Source organism: Mesoplodon mirus, assembly GCF_964341445.2.
Source record: "Mesoplodon mirus genome assembly, chromosome: 10".
Classification (NCBI taxonomy): domain Eukaryota; kingdom Metazoa; phylum Chordata; class Mammalia; order Artiodactyla; family Ziphiidae; genus Mesoplodon; species Mesoplodon mirus.
Window position 1 is genome coordinate 43,582,792 of NC_138986.1, and position 23,453 is coordinate 43,606,244.

General features: G+C 32.8%; 1 protein-coding gene across 1 annotated transcript in view; it reads right to left on the reverse strand.

Moving 5' to 3' along the window:
* Nucleotides 1-893: 893 nt before the first annotated feature.
* The window catches only part of KPNA5 (karyopherin subunit alpha 5), a 39,161-nt gene continuing 16,601 nt past the window's right edge, over nucleotides 894-23,453 (reverse strand). The window contains exons 8-14 of the mRNA XM_082633931.1: nucleotides 17,503-17,602; nucleotides 14,726-14,889; nucleotides 12,621-12,699; nucleotides 10,582-10,707; nucleotides 9,871-9,998; nucleotides 6,718-6,896; nucleotides 894-1,717 (exon numbers count right to left, since the gene is read on the reverse strand). Of these exons, the coding sequence (XP_082490057.1) occupies nucleotides 1,530-1,717; nucleotides 6,718-6,896; nucleotides 9,871-9,998; nucleotides 10,582-10,707; nucleotides 12,621-12,699; nucleotides 14,726-14,889; nucleotides 17,503-17,602 (964 nt within the window). The 3' untranslated portion in view covers nucleotides 894-1,529. The remainder of the gene's footprint in view (nucleotides 1,718-6,717; nucleotides 6,897-9,870; nucleotides 9,999-10,581; nucleotides 10,708-12,620; nucleotides 12,700-14,725; nucleotides 14,890-17,502; nucleotides 17,603-23,453) is intronic.

Consider the following 23,453-nt stretch of genomic DNA (forward strand, 5'->3'; position numbering starts at 1 on the left):
TAAATGAAATCTTTCTTTACAGAATAGACTATGAATCATATCAAAAATGCTTTTAGTTCCCATCTTAAAACATCAGTAAACTAATTTTTAAACAAGTATTTTAGGTATACAATTGGAAATGTAAATAGCCTGCACATAACTATAATAATGAAAAGACTGATTCAACAGTACCATATCTGCTTAGAAAACTATCAAGTATAGTACTGTGAGAAAAACACACAGATACACACATATATATGTATCTGTAAATAAATATATATATATATTTTTCTATTGAAACTTTTTTTTTTAAGTTTCACAGTATGAAGAGGTTTTTGCTGTTAATACATAAACACATACATTATATTGACGAATCTGATACAAATGTAATCTAATACGATGGTTCATTAACAAGCAGCAGTTTGACCCTCTGAGGATCACCAAAGGGGGAAAAAATCCTAATATAGGGTGCAACCAATTAAAGAATCCTTAGTAATTTTCATGAATATCATCCTTTTGTGTCCAAACCATTAAGTGCATTTAATAAAATTTAACACATAACAAGGTGATTTCTTCAGGAGAATTTTGCCATTCAAGTACCTAAGTTAATTATTACATAGAAAGTGAAACTTTTCAATTACTGCTCTGAAAAATCAGAGAAAGGAATACAGTATTATTTTTGCTATGCAGCACTACTTTAGATTCATGATGGCATCTCTATCATGATGCTCTTTAAAATGAGCAGTGAAAAGATAATAAAACACTATTTCAAAAATGTTAGCATATTTGGTCAAAATACAAAATATACTAATATAATAGCATTTATATGTTAAAAACACAAACATTTAAATGTTGTATAATCATTTTAATGTGTTCAACATGAAGAACAGCTTCTCTCTTCACAATTGCCACATTTTAATTGATTATCAGTACAATATTTCTTCTGTATTTTATAAGTGACTTTTACAGGTACTCTGTTGTAATTTTTTTTTTTTGGAAAGTATAACCTATAGCACAGTGATTTATAATTTAAGGTAATAGTTATTTTCACATTCTAATTTAGCTTTTTCTCTGTTTCATGCTTCTGAAGCTCTTTTGTTTTGTTTTTGCTTTGAGAGGTAGATTTAGTAAAGAATGGGCATGTCAAACTTACTGCCAAAATGCAATTATCAACAGCTGTACTGCTAATGTGCAGTTTCCAAGAATGCTAGAAAAATTCAGAACCATTATTGTAATACTTTACTAAAGTTTTCCTTTTCAGGCTTATATTATTAAATAATCTCATAATGTATTTAACTGTTCACAAATAGATACAAAAAAAGATAAAACAATGAAAAACATATATACAGGCACACCAAAATAACAACAAAACTATAATAAAAGGTTGCATATGGATGGAAACTTTTGTTTTGTTTTGCTTTTTAAAAGTGCATTAACGTCTTTCTTTTTTGTTCTACATAAAAACACATCAAATATTCCTAATGACATTTCAAGAAAGGGGAGATATCTGAAGCTACCCTTTTTAGCCATTAATTTTTCCTCCTACCAAGTTAAAGTTGAAACCCTTCCATTGGTGCTTCCTGCTGCTGAAATACAAACTGTTGTTGGTTTTCATCCACTTGAGGTACAATATTGGAGTCGTCATCTTCTACACCAAAGTAATGTTCAATCAGATCAAAAGCCTTTTGGTAAATTTCCTGATTTTCATGGCTTTGCAGAAATTCGATTTTATACAGGCCTATTAATGCAAAGCATATGTACAAAAACAAAGTTGTTACTCAACTTTCAACATATATTTAAGTCAAAATAATGAATCAATAGCATCCATCAGTCCACTGGCAGTTGGACTGTTATTTTTATCTAATTAAAAAGATTAAAATATAATTTTTAAAGGTTACTTTCCATTTACAGTTATTACAAAATATTGGCTATATTCCCTGTGCTGTATAACACATCCTTGAGCCTATCTTACACCCAATAGTTTGTACCTCTCACTCCACAACCCCACAGGTAACCACTAGTTTATAAGAGTCTGCGTCTTTTTTATTATATTCACTAGTTTGTAGTATTTTTTAGATTCTACATATAAGTGATATCATAACTTTTATCTAATTTTTGCACATACTGATAGCCAACACTTATGCCCTATACTTCAAGAATGAAAGAATGGCTCAATGTGGTATGAAGAATAAGCACAGGCTGGGGAGTAGGAAGATCATGGACTCCACCCTTCTAGTTGTGTGATTTTTCCCAAATAAGTTTGGTTCCTCTGTACTTTAGTTTCTGAATTTTAAAATGACAGTTTTACATTATGTAACTCCACAAGTTGTTTCCAGAGTAATTGTGCTAAATAAAAAGCACAAAAAGGGAAAGCAACAAAATAAAAATTAAAAAACTAAAATACAAGCAAGCTACCACACAAGTTCTCTCACAGAATGAGCCAAAAGGTATCAATAAGGATAAATGAATACTATTTGCAAATCCAATACAGCCTATAAGTGAAACTGAAAAAGCTCATTTCGATAGTATAAGGAGAATCTACAGCGCTCTATTTTATTGCTTACAAGAAAATAATCTACATATAAGTCTGGGTGATGCTAAAAATCTTTTTCACTTATTACAGATAAACCTCTTCAATTATATGATTGCAGGATATAAGGAATAAGCAAAGTAGTCATATCTATATACAATCATAGAATAGCCTAAACTCTAGTATAACTTGGGATCAAAATAATGATTGTAGTAAGGAAATATTCTTAAATCAGTGATTGATATCTTTTATTTATATGATGTTTTAACCATTGACATTATATAATTTGAAATAAAGGCAAAGTGGTCTCCCAGGCTTGGTTCAAGAATCACAAATAAAAGCTTGACTCAACCATATAATATAATAGGGCTTAAGACAGAAAGTGAATATTTAATGGAAATATATTGAGAGGAAAAAATACTGATTTAGATTCATGTGTTATCCTAAAATAAATTCCATGTGAGTTAAGTTAAATATTTTAAGACTCCAATCAGAAAAATCTAGCCAATAAATAAAATAATTTTCATCAAATCTCTGTGAGGACAATGACTTTATAAACTTTGAAGGAATAGAATATTAGGCTGAACCATTTATTAATTATAAAAGAACACGGTTTGGGGCTTCCCTGGTGGCGCAGTGGTTGAGAGTCCGCCTGCCGATGCGGGGGACACGGGTTCGTGCCCCGGTCTGGGGGGATCCCGCACGCCGCCGAGCGGCTGGGCCCGTGAGCCATGGCCGCTGAGCCTGCGCGTCCGGATCCTGTGCTCCGCAACGGGAGAGGCCACAGCAGTGAGAGCCCCGCGTACCGCAAAAAAAGGTAAAAAGGATGGGAGAAAAGCTGTATTAAAATAAACTATAAAATAAAATTAATTCAAATTTTTACCAAAAAAAAGACAAGTTGGTAACTGGACAAAGTATAATAAAGATGTAATTGAGATAAGGAAATACACTAACACATAGAAAATACACACCACTTTCTACATGAAATGAAACAAGAAACACATAAAAGCAACTTGGTGGTACCATTTTACATTGGCTAAATTAGCAAAATCAACAAAACAAGTAAGAGGCAGTGACACTGCCGAGTAACATGCCTTCAGAAAGCAAAATGAGAAAACATATGAAAAACTTAAAAAGAAGCCTGTGCCCAAGCTCAGCAATAATATTCCTGAAATTTTATCCCCAAATATTAACTCAACAGAAAAAAAATATTAATAAATATTATATTTTGTATTATTTGTATATTATTATTTTGTATATTTGTATATTATAAATATTAAAATATATTAATAATATAATTTTAATAAAAATATTTTAACATAAGCATCAGAAAGATGTTTATTTTGGCATATGTAAAGTACATAACGAATTGGAAACAAACTAATGGTCAACTACAAGAGTGTGGCTAAAACCCCACTTAATATGGCTAAAACAGCATGCAACATTCTCTTTTTATAACATTATGTGGCTATTGCAAATCACAGAAAATTATGCAAATCATAGAAATTATGTATTGTTTGGAGAAAATGTAAAATTTCTCCAAAATGTTAAAAGTAGAACACCAAACTATACATGGACTGCAATTATATCAATGTAAACTAATTCTGCATAAGGACCATGTAAAAAGGATGGTAAATAATAAAAAGAAATTGTTAGGATAATAGAATTAAGGGTAACTGTAAAAAAAAGATATCAAAAATATTATACTGCTTTTACACAAAATATTTTTATAGAATTAGAGGGGGGAAATGCCTATGGTAGATAATTAAGAACTAACTCTCAACAAAGTGGGTATATAGTGAATGTACCTTAACATAATAAAGGCCATATATGACAAGCCCACAGGTAACATCATACTCAACAGTGGAAAGCTGAAAGCTTTTCCTCGAAGATCAGGAACAAGACAAGATTGTCCATTCTCATCACTTTTATTCAACATAGTAATGGAAGTCCTAGCCAGAGCAATTAGGCAATAAAAAGAAATAAAAGTCATTCAATTCAGAAATGAAGAAGTAAAACTGTCACCATTTGCAGATGGCATATTATATACAGAAAATTGTAGACCCCACCAAAAAACTGTTATAACTAATCAATGAATTCAGTAAAGCCACAAGATATAAAATCAATATACAAAAATCTGTTGCATTTCTATACCCTAATAACAAACTATCAGAAAGAGAAATAAGGAAAACAATCCCATTTACAATTCCATCAAAAAGAATAAAATGCCTTGGAATAAACTTAACCAAGGAGGTTCATGAAAGACCTGTACAATGAAAACTATGATGAAAGAAACTGAAGAAGACACACATAAACAGAAAGACATTCTGTGCTCATGGATTAGAAGAATTAATACTGTTAAAATGTTCATACTATCCAAAGCAATCTACAGATCCAATACAATCTCCATCAAAATTCCAATAGCATTTTTCACAGAAATATAACAATTAATCTTAAATTTGTATAGAACCACAAAAGAACCTAAATAGCCAAAGAAATCTTGAAAAAGAAGAACACAGCTGGAGGCATCATGCTCCCTGATTTACACACTATATTATAAAGCTATAATAACCAAAACAGTGTAGTATTGGCATATAAACAGATCAGTGGAACAGAATAGAGAGCCCAGAAATAAACCCACACATATATAGTCAATTAATTTATGACAAAGGAGCCAAGAATATGCAATGGGGGGAAAGGACAGTCTTTTCAATAAGTGGTGCTGTGAAAATGATAGCTACATGCAAAAGAATGAAACTGGACCACTATCTTACACCATACTCAAAAGCTAACTCCAAATGGATTAAAGACTTGAATGTAACATGTGAAACCATAAAACTCCTAGAAGAAAATATAGGCGATAAGCTCCTCGACATTGGTCTTGGTGATGGTTTTTTGAATTTTGGAGTTGATGCCAAAAGAAAAGACCACAAGAGCAAAGATAAACAAGTGGGACCACATCACACTAAAAAGCTTCTGCACAGCAAAGGAAAACATCAACAATATGAAAAGACAACCTATGAAATGAGAGAAAGTATTTGCAAATCATATACCTGGTAGGGGATTAATATGCAAAATATATAAAGAATTCATACAACTCAATAGCATAAAACCAAACTATCCAATTAAAAAATGGGCAGAAGATCTGAATGGGCATTTTTCCAAAGGAGATACACAGATGGCCAACAGGTACATGAAAAGATGCTCAACATCATTAATCATCAGGGAAATGCAAATCAAAACCACAAGAAGATATCACCTTACACCTGTTAGAATAACTATTATGAAAAAGACAAGATAACAAGTGTTGGCAAGGATGTGGAGAAAGGGAACCCTTGTGCAGTGTTGGTGGGAATGTAAACTGATGCAACCACTATGGAAAACAGTACAGAGGCTCCTCAAAAAATTAAAAATATAAGTGTTGTATAATCCAGCAATTCTACTTCTGGGCACTTATCTGAAGAAAATGAAAACACTAACTCAAAAAATATATGAACCCTCATGTTCACTTCAGCATTATTTGCAATAGCCCAGACATGGGAGCAATCTAAGAATCCATCAAAGAATGAATGGATAAGAAAATGTATATGTATATATATATATACATAAACATTATATATATATATATATATATATAAAAATATTCATTCCACACACAGTGGAATATTATTCAGCCATAGAAAAAAGAAGGAAATCTTGCCATTTGCAACAACCTGGATGGACCCTGAGGGTGTTACAGTCAGTGAAACAAGTCATAGGATAAAGACAAATACTGTATAATCTCACTTATATGTAGAATCTAAAAAAACAAACAAACAAAAAACGAGCTCACAGGCACAGACAGATTGGCGGTTGCCAGAGGCAGCAGGTGGGGGGTGAATTATATGGTATATGGGTGAAAGGGGCTGCCAAAAGGCACAAACTTCTAGTTTGTACAAGCTTTGGGGAAGTAATGTACAGCAATGGGGACTATAGTTAATAATACTGTATTGTATGTTTGAAAGCTTCTAAGAGAGTAAATCTGAAGAGTTCTCATTACAAGAAAAAAATTTTTAACTATGTTTCATGACATGAACTAAAATTATTATGCTCATTTTGCAGTATATACAAATATTGAATCACTATGTTATATACATGAAACCAATGTAATATATCACTTGTATCTCAATTAAAAAGTTGATAGTAATTATAAATTTTTGACTGCTTACCATATGCTTCTTCAATGAGGGCACAGTATGGATTAATGCCTATTCCATTCTGCTTACATTCTTGTTCTCCAAGACGTAAAATATTTTCAAGTCCATTTAAAGCCACTTGGACTATTTTAGAGTCCATAACAGTCAACAGGTCACAAAGTGGTTTAATGCAGCCTAAGGCTACCAAATACCTTCAGAGTAATTAAAAAAAGAAAAGTGCAGAAAAAACATTTTAAAAGATTTAAATAAATATTATTTATAGCAATGACATGAAAATATTCTTCGGCGAAATGCTACATAAACAATTAAGTATTCCTATACAATCTCAAACATCAAAAAAATTTAAATCTTCACTTACATAGGAACCTGAAAATTCTTACTCTCCTAGTTTCATAATTTAACATAATTAGCAATAAATGGTATTACAAATATTACAAAAAAATACATGCAAGCAAACTTGTACTTACACCTGTTTTTGCATAGCATATGCGCACTAAGAATAATGGGCTCAAGGTTTATTTTTGATTTTGATTTTTATGGTTAGTTAGCCCATGAAACACATGGAGTCATATGGGGGTAGGTAGAAATGAAGATGGAGAAGAGACATCTAAATCAAACTTCAGGAAATTTCCCACAAAAACAATTGTAGTTAATGTTCTAAAACATCTGCTATGTTTCAGAAGCATAGAAGGCTTCTAGGAGCAAAACAGGCCATGTTGTGAATAATTTTAATAAATAATGATCACAAAAACTATTCTACTCATTTCCTAATGCTTTTTTCCTTTTCTAGTTGTTATTAGCTCCTTAAAGTAACTGATTTGTTCACTTGGCAAAAAGTCCACATTAAGCATGTCCTGAAGTCCATATTAAATATGCTCTAAAGCCAGGCTGCATGGCTTCAAGTCCTAATTCCACTCCTTATTAGTTGTTTGATTTTTTTTTTTTTTTTTTTTTTTTGGCGGTATGCGGGCCTCTCACTGTCGCGGCCTCTCCCATTGCGGAGCACAGGCTCCGGACGCGCAGGCTCAGCGGCCATGGCTCACGGGCCCAGCCGCTCCGCGGCATGTGGGATCTTCCCAGACCGGGGCACGAACCCACATCCCCTGCATCTGCAGGCGGACTCTCAACCACTGCGCCACCAGGGAAGCCCTAGTTGTTTGATTTTTGAGTAACTTCTCTGTGCCTCAGTTTGCACATCTTAAGTGGGAATAATAATAGTACCAAACTCAGAAGGTTGATGTGAGAATACTGCAGGTATTCAGTAACAGTTTCCATCCCCCCACCCCCTGGCTTTTTTAAATGTGCATACCTTCACTGGAGCACTCACTTGCCATATACTATTATTACTGTGACTGATCAAATATAATTGCTGAATGAATAACTATCTCACAGAGTTATAAAGTTAAAGTAAATAAAATACTTGAAAGTATTTGATGCACGGCTGATGCTCAATAATTGAAATGACTTAGCACAACAACTGGCACTCAGTAAATATTAGTGATATGCATGCTGAACCTTATCTGAGATCAAGACTTCTTCCCATGTATGTAGAGTTAATGAAATGGTGAAAACTGGCTAGAAAAATAATGATCTCAGTTTGGACACCTGATTCATACTAACACATTTTAAGGAATAATATACAGAACAGACACAAAGACGAAAATAAATTGAAAAAAATACAACTGTTTATAGGTGGACAAACTTTGGGCCCCTAAGCAGATAAAGGTAACACCAGCATTAAAAAAAATATAAGTTAGAACAAATGAAAGACCTTGTTTTATTACTGCTTGTATTCATGACACAAATGAAATGGAAATAATACTAATTAAATCAAAGAAGAGGAATGGAAAATAAAAAGCAGAGACAGATGTTATCAACATGTAGAGATATGAATCTGAGAAAAGAAGATAACAGTACAAATGAAGGCAATAATAGACAATGATCTCCCAATAAGTAGATTTCAAAATCCTCTACGTGATTTGTAAAATGGTATAGCAGCCTGACTTCTTGTTTTATAAATTAAGAAATAAATCAAATATGCATTAGAAAATATTTTCTAAATAGTCACTTCAAGAAACCTAAAAAGTCCCGAGTTTCATGAAGGGATCCTCAGAACAAGAAGATTCTGTAGGAAGTCAGGCTTTTATAGAATTGCAAAGTAGAATTTTGCTATCAAGGAAAAAAGAGTGAAAGCAGAGAATTCCCTGGCGATCCAGTGATTAGGATTCTGTGCTTCCACTGCAGAGGGCATGGGTTCCACCCCTGGTTGGGGAACTAAGATCCCGAAAGCTACAAGGTGCAGCCAAAAAAAAAAAAAAAAAGAGTGAACGCAGAAGATGAAAAGAGATTTAGGAAGTGATAACAAAAATTATAATAAATTATACTAATGATAATAGCTAATCTTAGTACAGACCTTAATGTTTAGGCACCATGCTAAAGCACTTTAAATGTATGAATTACATTTAATTGTCAACATACTACCACAAGGTACTATCCATTATTGAATCCATTTAAAAAATGAAGAAAACTGGATTAGAGAGACTAAATGACTTTGTAAAGGTCACACATCTTTTACTGAAGGAACAGGATTTGAAAGCAGGCTGACTTCAAAGCCCATATAGCTATTATTTATATTGTTAGTAAAAGAAACAAATAAATAAACAATAAAAGGCTAGAATCAAAAAGCTATCCTAAAAAAAAAAAGAATAATTTATGGAAAAATACAAGTGAGATACTATCCATAGGTAAAGCTAACAACCAATTAGGAATGTCTATTTCAATTTTATTTTAAATAAGTGGATATTTAAATTTATTAGCCATTTTATAAAGTTACATGCATGTGATTTTAATGGCCTAAAAAATACTTAATGCCTATGATAGTATATTTTTCAAATTAACACAGGCTTCTTCTTCAGATTTTTTTAACCTCTGATTTTTCATAAGTAGTCTGCCAAGGAGAATGATGTTAATTATACTTTAAATGAAAAAAATAAACCACTGTGAATGAATAACTGATATAACAAATGCTGTCATTTCATATTAGAAATGCTTATGAAACTAACTTAGAAATAATGTTTTAGTTTCATCAACAAATAAAAAATATGTATTATTTGAAATTTTGTCCTATTTACATTTGTAAAACAGTTTAAAAAATCTGTTTCACACCTTATCTGTTCTGGAGTGCCTCCTGATGTCGCATTAGTTATTGCCCAAGCTGCTTCTTTCCTGGTGCGAAACTCTGCTTTCTGAAGAATATCGATTAATATAGGAAAAATATTTGCATCTATAACAGCCTGAGGAGAAAAAAATAATCATAATCAATACAAACACTATTTTAAAAATATTAGGAAGTAGATGAATTTTAAAACTTGTTGGCTTTAAAATGTCAGACTTTTTGGAAACACCTTTGGAAATATTTTTATTTCCAATCTTCCAACAAACTTTCACATACTTTCTTTTTAAGACTGGAGAATATATTAGCAGAATATAAATTTTAAAGATAATAAAGCACCCGCATATGATTGATCAAAATGCATTAGTAATCACTGACTCAAGGAGCTTGATGGGACACTAATAAATCATTATTTAAAAACTTTGAGAGGAAGATCATTGCCTAACTTATATTTAAGCCTAATGAAATTCAATCCCTTTTTAAAGACTAAATGTTATGTGTCAGGCACCGTACTAGAATGCCTAGTATAAGTAAATGTTATTATTTTAAAGGAGGAAAGTCCAGTTCTTTAAAACACTTTTCAAGAATCTTTTAAGAACCTTTTTTTAGTAACTCACTAAAAAAAATCACCGATAAAATGCTGACTTTCGTCCAAAATGACTCCTGAGATCTTCCTGTTTTTTTCAGATCTGAAAGGTATTTACCTGAATCTGAACTCTATTTCCAGCAGTGATGTTTGAAACAGTCCAGCAGGCTTCTTTTCTGATTGACTCCTTTGAGCTACACAATAAGTGTAAGAGATAGGGTAATGCAAAGCAATTCAAAATTACCTAAAACAAACAACAACAAAAATGGAAATAGAAAGTTTTATTGGAGAAAAACTACACAAAAATATACTAATTATTTGGTACAGATGAACCGGTTTGCAGGGCAGAAATAGAGACACAGATGTATAGAACAAACGTATGGACACCAAGGGGGGCAAGCGGGGGTGGTAGTGGTGGTGGGATGAACTGGGAGATTGGGATTGACATAGATACACTAATATGTATATAATAGATAACTAATAAGAAACTGCTGTATAAAAAATAAAATTCAAAACTTCAAAAAAAATACTATTTAGAAACACAAAAATCATTCTGCATTAAAAATCATTAACTGCATTGAGAAAAAAGAAAAAAGCAATTCCTCTCAAAGTAAAACTTAAGCACTTGCTGTCTTCTACCCTCCCAATTTGCCAAAAGTTGTTCAATGTTGGTGTAGTGAAGTGCCCTGTTCTCAATCCACTCATCTGCAAATAAAAGCAGCGTATTCAGAGGTGTGTCCTTCAAGTTTACAAATACATTCAGAGTTCGACTGATACAACTATTTGAAGAGAGATTTAGTGATTGGTCAACAACCATCCTCTAAGTTTTGCCAAATGAAAAAAATATACAGGGAAAAATATATCTATCTATCAACATATCTCAAACAGTCTGAAAGTATCTAATTCCATAACTGTTACGAAACCTTAATGTGTATAAGTCTGTTTGTTTCATTAAAATTTTTACTGTTCCATTTTCCATTTTCCTTTTCTAAGTAAGTATAGTCTGCTTTGTCTCTTTACATCCGTTATTCCATGGCAAGGTTAACTATGTTCCATTTTCACAGTACCCACAATGATTTACATTAAGTTTACTTGGTGAAAAACATATGAAGCAGTGCACCAAAATTCTGCTGAAAACAGTGTATGTTTAGAAGTGCATTTTATTTTAAAGAGCTATTTTAAATTAATAACTATCAATTTCTAAAGATCTACTGTTTGATAACTAAAGTACCTAAATAAGTACCTAAATATGACTTTAAAATATTAAAACTGAAAGAATGTAGATTAGAATAAAAAGGTTACTTTATGATGGCAAACAAAGGAGGATTTAATGTTTCAGAGTTTAAGCTTCTGTCTTCAAGAAAGACCACCCCACATCTGAAGTCAATCTGACAACACACCTTTTGTTTTTGACACCTCACCATCCTCCAAGACAGGCAGACAAAGACACACACACACACACACACAAACACACACACACACACAGAGTGAGTTACTAATCTGGAAATGTTTCCTTGCTATCCTTCCTTCCATTCTCATAATCAGTCTACAATTTACTATAAAAGGCCCTTCCATTTCCAACCCCACTTTTAACCTATTTATAATCAATCACCATCTCACTAGCAGTTTCTTTACCAGTCAAGTTTAACGCTTCTTAAACATAACTCACACGTCTGTCTCTGTACCTACAGTCACATGAATTTCTTCTAGTCTGCTGAAATTCTTCTCCACTTATAAGATTTAGCTTTAGTTCCAACTCCTTTATGGAATCTACAAAGATTTCTCAGAACACTGATCTCTTTTTAAAATTTTTATACTATTTACTGACAAATCAGTTCTCAGCAAACATACTACCTCAGGTAATTTGCTTTGTTTCAATATATATTTTCTCCTCAATTGAACTGTAAGCCCCTGAAGAGCCGAACTCCTATCTTGTACTTCTTTACATCGATGTAGGTCTAGGATAGTGCTTTCAGATAGAGGTATCTGAGATGGATTGCTTACTATCAAAAATATGCTTACTGTCACACTGTAGATGCCTGCATAATTATGGTAATGCTAACATCTTGATTAATATGTAATCAAGTGGTATGAAACATGATAAACTTCTTAAAGTTCATTATGTCACCAGTTCATCACATTGAAGTCTGAACTCACCTGTGTTTGTATATCATCACCAGTCACAATATTACCAACTGCTCTTAATGCAGGTGATACAACTTTATAATCATTGTGCCTAAAAGTAATAAAAATATGAACTTACATACTATACTAAAAGTTACAGAAAATTTGCAAAAATTGTACAGAAAATTCTTGCATACTCTCTACCCAGAGATCCCATTCAAGTTTTACTAATTATCTCAGTAATATTCCTATAACAAAGAATCTAACCCAGAATCATGTGTTGCACCCATGTCTCTCTAGTCTCTTTCAACTCAAAACAGTTCCTTAGTTTTCCCTTTGACAATCACAAGCTAGTTATTTGTTTTGGTTTTTTTTGTTCAGTGATTAAGACCAAGTTATATGCTTTTGGCTGAGATGTCACAAATGCTATATAGTCTTTTCATTACATAGTATTGGATGGCATATGGTATCTATTTTGTCCATTATAGTGGCACTGGCCTCTGGTCACTTAAGATGGTGTCTCCCAGATTTCTTCACTTTAACATTACTGTTTTTCCCTTTATAATTGTTTTGTGAAGAAATACTACTTTTAGACCATGTAAAATCCCATTCCTTAATCTGCTTTCACCACGAGTTTTAGCATATCTTGATATTTATTGTCTGAATTATTAATAATTATTAGTATTGTTGCCCATGATGATTTTCTAATACTATCACTTCAACTATGTGTCTTTTCTATCTATTGATCTATCTACTTATTTTAGTGTGGACTCATGGATTCCTATTTTATTCAATAAGTTATGTTACTACAATTTATTTCAATGCTCAAATCATCCCAGGTTTAAGCAATAGGAGTCCCTTCAAGTGGACTTCTGTGTCCGTTTGACATTTCTCTATTCTTTGAGCACTCATTACTTTCTGGGTTCATCTTATTTTTTTCTCAGTCCCAGCCCTGGAATTAGTCATTTCTTCAAGAACCTGTTAACTCTACGTGGTGGAGAATAGTGTTTAAAAACCAAGATTTATGCATTTGGTGCGCTCATCTTGTTAGTACAGATGTGTCACTGCTCTCAGGCCCCTAAGAGGACACATAACATACATACACATATATTTACATATACATTTTTTTCTATACCTATCTCTTTATGATGAAAGCCATGAGTTCACATTGATACCTCTACTTCAGACCTAATACCACAAGATTATTCTGGCTTTTCTCCTTTTCATATGTATATCTCCATTTTCTAAGAATAAGAAGCTGGCTTCTATTATCATAATCTCTCTATATATGACCAGTCTTCTGATCCAGCTAAGCTGCTATCCTATCCCGTAGTGTGTTGGCTCCAACCCCTGCTCCAGCCTGCTTATCTGCTCTGCTCTAGTGGGTGCCATCCTTAACCTAGATCCTGATCTGATCCCCCTGTTGGATCTGCCTTCCCATCCTCCTCAGATGTTGTCCTCAAGCTAGGGCTACAACCCCTTATCGAACCTCTCTTTTTCTACCATCTACCTTGTTTGGGCCTACCTGATGGTTTTCTGACAAAAGAAGAAAGGATGAAAGATAATACATTTTTTTAAAAGAAGAGGATGAAGAAACTACAATATCTTTCTAAAACAAGTTTTCTTACAACTTTTTAACTTCTTTGTAAAGCAAATCTGTTCTTTTTAAAGAAGGTAGCAATAATAGCCCAGCAAAGAGAAACATGATCTTTAATACAGGTGAAATACTAAAGTTTTTCACTGCATGGACTTATACACAAATTAATTACTGTAATGAACAATTAACTAGATTATTGGTCCTGTGAGAGCAGAAACTGTATTCCATACATCATTAATACATTGCACAACAGTAGCAGGTAATAGGCATTCCATAAATACTTGTTGAATTAAGTCCCGCCCATTCCTGAAGAGATTAAAACTAGTAAAAGATTAAAACTAGTAAAATTCATTAACAAACTGATTAGTTCCAAATAGTTTAAGGGTCAAATTCTCAGTATTATAGCTATTCTGCGGAGTGGACTTGGTAGCTTTTCAATCCTTCCTGAAGATAGTGAATCTTGAGATGTTTAGAAGGCCACTACTCTAATTGCTAAACTTAAAACACAATCATACACTTATTAACAATAAATTATAGTTACATCAAAAGTTCCACCAATCTTCGACAGACTCCAGAATCAATGACAGCTTGAATTTTATCATTGGATCCATCTGAGAGATAAGAAAGGGCCCAACACACATCTGCTAATACATCTGGGTCACTGCTAAACAACAATCGTGACAGGACATTTAAGCAAGGTGAAACCTGGAAGGGAAGAAAGAGCCAGTATTTAAAATTTTTCTCTATCTGAAACAAAGTTTCTTTAGGAAAATTGTTTCTACTCTGTTTAAAGTGAAAATTTAATGCTACAAAAATACCAGAGAAATTAAGACATTCTATTGTTTTAAATTATGATCATGAAAACTATATATAAATATGAAACTGATTATGGTTCCAATTTATCTTATATTGAATAAGATATGTGGTAATTTAAAGTTCTTAAAAATAATTAAGTACGTATTTGGGATGCCCTGTCTATGTCCAAATCATACACACACACCCTCAATGATTTAAAAAACAAAGTCCTACAGAGTTCTAGTTTTAAGAGAGTAAAATAAAAACATTTCTGTTTCTGGCTTCTCAGAAACAAGGAAAAGAAGAAATAGCAATACAAATCTTATCTTTGAGGAGTCCAGTAGACATTTATACCTGACCACAACTGGTGAACTACAGAAACTGAACTTTGGGGTATCAAGCATAGAGGAGGTTGAAATTAAACACTGGATTGGAAACTATAGAGATTAAGTAAAAGTTACATACTGATTGAATTGAAAACTTCCAGCCCTCTTGCAATTCCCAGCTCCCAGATCTCCAGTGGTATTACCTAGTCAACCCAATCTACCCACCTTCCAACAGAAGAGTGGAAAATCTGTCTCTAGAGAAACAAAACAGTCTTAGAAAACATACTGAAATTGAGTTCCTCAAAGAAAATATGGTTTTGCTGCCCAATTATTCTACAATGAAGCCCATAAGATAACAAGCCTGTACACCCATCTTCCAATCAGCTTTTTAGTGCCTGCCTCCTGAGTATTTCCAGCGTGTCAAGGATCACCAGATATATGAGGAGAGCCTCCAGTACGAAAGAGATCAAGACAAACAAACCATAAACAAAACAAAAATGTAGAAAGAGAGACATAGAAAAAAGAAAACTTCAAAAATTATAAATCCACAGGTAAGAAAATTTGCTGAAACAATAAAAGAACAAAATTCTACAGAAAGATAAGCAATCAAAGAACAAACAAAATTATTGTTGAGAATATAAAATATGATTGTGGAAATAAAATTTCAAAAAAATTTGAATGATAAAGGAATCTCTGAAAATCACAAAAAATTTACTTAACAAAAGTCTTAAGCCCTATTACTGTGATATTACACTGTAAGTTTGGAATACATAAGTAAACAAAAAAGACCAAGATTCCTAACTCTAAAGAGTTTACACTTTAGAGGAAGATTTTTTTTAAGTTAATATAAATAATAAACACATATTATGTTAAAAGGTGTTAAGAAAAAATGAGAGTAAAATGTGGGGGTCCGTGGCTGGAGGATAGTGATAGATTACACTAAATACAGTAGTTAAGGTAGAGCTCATGGAACAGGTAACTTCTAAGCAAAGACTTAAAGATGAGGGAATTAATCAGGTAGATATTAAGCAATGTCATAGGGCAGTGGCTCTCAAAGTGTGGTCCATGGACCCCCTTGAAAACTTTAGGGGGTCTTTAATGCCAAAACTATTTTCATAATTATACTAACACATAATTGGCCTTTTTCATTTTGTTGACATTTGCATGAAAAGTATAAAAGAAATGGTGGGTGTCATACAGAGTGAAGTAAGTCAGAAAGAGAAAAACAAATACCGTATGCTAACACATATATATGGAATCTAAAAAAAAAAAAAAATGGTTCTGATGAACCTAGGGGCAGGACAGGAATAAACGTGCAGACGTAGAGAATGGACTTGAGGACAAGGGGAGGGGGAAGGGTAAGCTGGGACGAAGTGAAAAAGTAGCACTGACATATATACACTACCAAATGTAAAATAGATAGCTAGTGGGAAGCAGCTGCATAGCACAGGGAGATCAGCTTGGTGCTTTGTGACCACCTAGAGGGGTGGGATAGGGAAGGTGGGAGGGAGGCACAAGAAAGAGGGGATATGGGGATATATGTATACACATAACTGGTTCACTTTGTTATACAGCAGAAACTAACACAACATTGTAAAGCAATTATACTCCAATAAAGACATTAAAAAAAAAAAGGTGGGTAAAACTATCAGCACATTTGCACAAATCAAAGCAGTGATACCAAATGTACCACAGATCTTTGTATTCTTCATGTCCACACACTTGTAGTTAAAAGTGGGGAGGAAGAATAACCTTGAAGAAGCAGTAAAAATTACTAATTTTATTAAATCTCAACCCTTGAATACATGTCTTCTGAATATATTGTGAGATAAAATGGGAAATACACATAGTGCACTTCTGCATTATCAAAAAAGTAAGATGGTGATCCCCAGGAAAAACACTCATTTGAATTACAAGCTGAATTAGCTATTTTTTCCCATGGGAATACCATTTTTACTTAAAAGACTGTTAATCATTATTCAGTCTTAGATATTTGGCAGACCTTTTTTTTTGGAAAATAAAGTGAGCCTTTCCATTGTATATCTTTTGATTTTATGTATGTGCAAATATTGTCTAGTCAATAAAAAAAATAATTACTAAAAAAAGAGTAAAGTCCCTTTAATCTCTAAAAATCTATAATAAGGAGACTTAAAAGTTTATGTAGACAGATTCCTTAATTTGTATATTTTACAAATACCTTACTAAAGTTTGGAGGAGGATTTTTGCCTCTACATAAATTTGAGAGGGCCCATACTGCATTTCTGGTTGTTGTAAGTCTGTTTGGATTTGTTAATAACCTGCCAAGAAAAAGAAAAAAGGAATTGTCACTTCACATTCATTTTTCCTCTTTAGCTATTTTCTACTATCATAACATAAAAATTCTTAATATATTTTATAAGGAATTCAAACTGACCTGGTAAAATAGGAAAAGGGATTTTTAAAAATTCAAAAACAAATATATCACAGCTCTATTTTGAAAATTTAAAAAATATGACTTGAATGGATTCTTATAAGACATAAAACATGTTCAAAATAAAGAGTGCCATGGTAAACTGACATTAATTTCTATTTATTTTAAAAAGAATATATTATTAGATTACTTTTTTAACCGTGAAAATAATACACTATACAAATTCATGAAGTAAGCACTACAGAGTCAAACTGAATGAAGATCAGCTGTTGAGAAGAGATAGTTTGTTTTCTTTTGTTTTGTTTTAAACAGATTGCCTATCTTAGTATTTTCATCTGCAATCTGCTATCAACCTGCTAGAAGTACAGAGAACCTAGCTTTAAAAAAAATTCTTGTTCTGGAGTGACTTCAGCAAAAATGGTAGAGAAGGGAACTCTGGGGGCCTTTCCTTCCCCGAAACACCAAAAAATTTTTGCAAACTCTGTCAGAATCAACTTTGTCAGAACTCTCCAAGAAAGTAAAAGTTCACAATAAGCAAGTAAACTTTTAATCAGGGGCTGAAATGTGGTAGAAGAGCTTTCTGGCAATATAACTTGCCTTTGCCCAATCCCCTCCCCGGCCTGCAAGCAGCCTTGAAGACAAAAGCTGGAGTTCCCACTGTGAGTTCTGGTTCCAAAAGGGGCTATGGAGACTTTGTTTCCAAGGAATTGTGTTTCTCGGTTTTGACCTGTCTGGGTACTCCCTGAAGGACCAATGAAGGGCTTGCCTTTGTTTTGCCTAACTGGGAACTCGCTCATTAAGATCAATATCTGATTTGTCATCAAAAACCATGGAGGACAGAAGGCAATAATATATTTAAAGGGCTGAAAGAAAACTGTCAAAGAATAATTCTATATCCAGCAAAATTACACTTCAAAAATGAAGGAACAACAAAAGCTGAGGAAATTCCACCACTAGTAGATCCGCTTTATAAGTATAACTATAATAACTAAAATGTCCTGAAATAAAAGGACAATAAATAATGACTCAAGACCATATGAAGAAATACCACCACTAAAAATAACTACACAGGTAAATGTAAAAGGCATTATTATTTTATTTTTGGTTTATAATTTCTCTTTTTTCTATGATTTAAAAGATACATACATAGAGCAATAATTACAAATCTATGTTAACAGGCACACAATGTTTAATAATGTCATTTGTGACAACAGTAACTTATTGTAGGACAGAGATGTAAAGGAACATGCTAAAACCTACAGAATGCAGTGAAAGCTCAGAGGGAAAATTGTAGCTGAAAACACCTACATTAAAAAAGATCTCAAAAAAATATAACATAAACCTTCATCTTAATTAAGAAACTAAAAAAATTAGAGCAAACAAAACCCCAAGCTATCAGAAGGAAGGCAATAATAAAGAGCAGAAATAAATGAAATAGAGAAGAGAAAAACACTAGAGAAAATGAACTAAATCAAAAGTTGATTCTTTGAAAGAAAAATCAACAAAATAAACAAACCTTTACCTAGACTGACAAAGAAAAAAAGACTTAAATTAGGAATGAAAGTGGGGATATTACTACTTATCTTTCAGAAATACAAATAATTATAAGAGAATACTGTGAACAATGTAAGCCAACAAACTGGGTAACCCAGAAGAAATGAACAATTTCTAAGAAACACATAAACTACCAAACTGACTCAAGATGAAACAGAAAATCTAAATAGATATATAACAATAAAAGATACTGAACCAGTAATCAAAAACTTTCCAATAAAGAAAAGTCCAGCACGAGACAGCTTCACTGGTAAATTCTACATTAAAGAAGAATTAAATCCTTCTCAAACTCTTCCAGGAAATAGAAGAGAACATTCCTACCTTGTTTTATGAGGCCAGCATTACCCTGATATCAAAGCCAAAGACATCACAAGTATGTATGTATATTCCTAGTAGATACGAAAAAACTTTAACACAATTCTAGGAAACTGAATCTAGCAACGTATTAGAAGGATTATACACTATGAACTAATGGGATTTATCCCAGGAATGTAAAGATGATTCAGTGAACAATAGCAAACAATATAATACACCACAGTAATAGCATGAAGGAAAAAAACATGTGATCATGTCAGTTGACACAGAAAAAGCATTTAACAGATCCCAACACCTTTTCATGATAAAAACATGCAACAACCTAGGAATATAAGGAAACCACCTCAATATGATAAAGGATATTTATGAAAAACCCACAGCTAACATCATTCTCAATGGTGAAAGAGTGATAAAAGGCAAGACAAAGATACCTGCTTTTGCCGCTTTTATGCAACGCTGTACTGGAAGCTCTAGCCAGAGCAATCAGGCAATAAAAAGAAATAGAAGGCATCCAAATTGGAAAGGAAGAACTATCACTATGCACAGGTGACATGACCTTATATATAGAAATCCAAAAAAATCCACACAAAAAACTAATAGTGCTAATAAATGAATTCAACAATGGTGCAGGATGCAAGATCAACACACAAAAATCAACTGTATTTCTATACATTGGGTACTGAACAAGTCAAAAAATCCAAGAAATAACTGCATTTAAAATTGCATCAAAGAGGATAAAATACTTAAAGATGAAATTTAACCAAGACCTGTACAGTAAAAACTATGAAATATTGTTGAAGAAATTAATGAATACTTAATTATATTAAAAGATATCACATGTTCACAAATGGAAGACTTGATTTTGTTACAACAGAAATACTCCACAAAGTGATAAATGATATACAGTTTCAATGCAATCGCTATCAAAATGCCAATGGTATTTTTTAGAAATGGAAAAGTGAGGCATCAAATTTGCATGGAATTACAAGGAACCTTGAATAGCTAAAACAACATGGAAAAAAAAATTGAAGGTAAACTGAAGGACTCACACCTCCTGATTTCAAAACTTACCATGAAAGCTACAGTAATCAAAACAGTTACTGGCATAAGGACAGACGTACAGATCAATGGAACAGAATGTAAGAATCCAGAAATAAACTCACACATGGATGGTCAACTCATATTCACCAAGGGTGTCAAGACCATTCAATGAGGAAAGAACAGTCTCTTCAACCAATCATGCTGGAACAAGTGTATGTCCACATATACCTCATGTCATATAAAAAAAAATAGCTCAAGATGGATCAAAAATGCAAATATAAGAGATAAAACTATAAAACTCTTAGAAGAAAACAAAAGGGTTTCATGACCCTAGATTTGGCAATGGTATCTTACAAATGACACCGAAAACATAAGCAACAAAGGAAAAAAATAGATAAATTGGACTTCATCAAAATTAAAAACTTTGTGAATCAAGGAAATTATCAAGAGTGAAAAGACAACCCAGAGAATGCAAAAAATATTTAAAAATCATATATCTGACAAGAATCTATCCAGAATATATGAAGAATTCTTATAACTCAACAACAAAAAGACAAATAACTGAATTTAAAAATATGCAAAGGACTTAGATATTTCTCCAAAGAAGATACACAAATAGCCAACAAATGTATGAAAAGATGTTCAGTGTCATTAGGAAATGCAAATCAAAGCAAAATGAGATACCACCTCACATCCACTAGGATGGCCTAAATCAGAATAACAGACAAATGTTGGTGACAAAGTGGAGAAACTGGAACCCTCACACACTGCTGGTGGAAATGCAGAATGGTGCAGCTACTGTGGAAAAAGTTTGGTGGTTCCTAAAAAGTTAAAGATAGCGTTACTACATTACCCAGCAATTCCACCGGTAGGTAATACATAAAAAGGATTGAAAACTGGTGTTCAAACAAAAACTTGTACACAAACGTTCATAGGAGTACTATTCACAGTAGTCAAAAGGTGGGAATAATCCAAATGACCATCAACTGACGAATGTACCACAAAATGTGGTACATCCATACAATGGAATATTATTTAGCTATAAGAAGAACAAAGTATTGATACATGCTACCATATGAATGAACCCTGAAAACCATATGGTAAGTGAAAGAAGCCAGACACAAAAGGTCACATACTATAATGATTTCATATATATGAAATATCCAGAATAGGTAAATACATAAAGACAGAAAGCAGATTAGTGGTTTCCAAGGACTGAGGCACTGGAAAAAGGGGATGTGACTGCTTAATGGGTATTGGGGTTTCTGTCTGGAGTGATAAAAAGTTCTAGAACTAGATAGAGATTATGATTGCAAAACACTATGAATGTACTTAATGGCAGTAAATTGTACACTTTAAAATGGCAAATTTTATACTGTGTATATTTTATCACACACACAAAAAAATGTTCTAAATGTTTTCCTATAAACAGTCTTTGAAGCCTCCTAAAACCATAACTCATTTAGAAATAAATTAGTTACACTGATTTTCTATATCAGGGGTTGACAGACATTTTCAGTAAATACTTTTGGCTTCACAGGCCTTTTGCTGTTGCAACTATGAACTCTGCTGACGTAGCATGAAAGCAACCATAGACATTAAGTAAGCAAATTGATGTGACTGTGTTTAATAAAATTTAATTTTCAAAAACAGGGGACAGGCCAAATTTGGCCTGAAGACTGTAGTTGGCCAAGCTGTGATGTATACTATTTTTCTTCACTTGTATTAATGGGATTATTATGAGAAATTGCAAATCTTTTCTTGTCCAGATTTGCTGTATTATAAATTAAAGTTGAATTAAATTAAAACAACAAAGCTATATCAGTATAGAAAGTCCATAGTAGCAAAAGGCTTATATTTACTGAGAATAAAACAAGTTGAAACTCCCCAAGGCAGAATTGATAAAACCATATTATATTAATAGAAATTTTATGTATACTTAAGCATTAGCTAAATGTGAATTTCAATGTGAACTACAGATTATCCATAATCTTTTTTAAGTTAATCCCATTTTTCCTTTTGACCAACTACAGTGAGAACACCTGGCAGCTAACTTGACATAACTTCCTTTTTACGACGTTTCTCAATTTTTTAATGAACCTTTGAAACTTTCTAAACCTACTCTTTTTCTGAAATTTATTATGTTTATAACCAGGACTACATAGCTGGGTACTATTTGTTTGTCATTAGTTTTATTTTTTAGTTTGGTTTCTTTAGTCATAATTAAAAGCTCCTTAGAACATTTAAAGGGATTAGAACTAATAAATACGTACTTACTATTTCATAAACCATTACCAACTTGAGATATTAACAAATAATAAAATGAGCTAGAGACAGAGAGCAAAAGTGAAAAGAGAAACAAAGTGCTCACAGTTAATCTACAAACCATATAATCAGGCCAAAAAAGTCTCAAATTGAAAATTTAAGAGATGTTTTTAATAGTATGAACTCCAAAATAACTCTGATATTGAACCCTGAATCAGTGTTTTCCTTCATGGCTCAACTAAATTCTCAAATACCATAAAGCTTAACTCTGGATAAGCCCAAAGTAAATGAAATCACAAGTGGTTCAGTGGCATCCACATAGTAGGTACTCAATGTTAGTTGAGTGAAATGATGCTGAGAAATCCATTTTGTCCATGGAAAGTTATGCTCTCTAAAATAATAAAATATCTTTTGCAAAATCGTATCTAAAAAGTTATTCTCCCTATCCAATTTCTCAGCTTGGAAAGGATGGAGAATGGCCTAGAAATGATGAGTAAAATTTTCCCTTTCAATCATCTCCTCAATTAGTTTTTCCTTTTTCACTATTGACCACTGGCATTTAG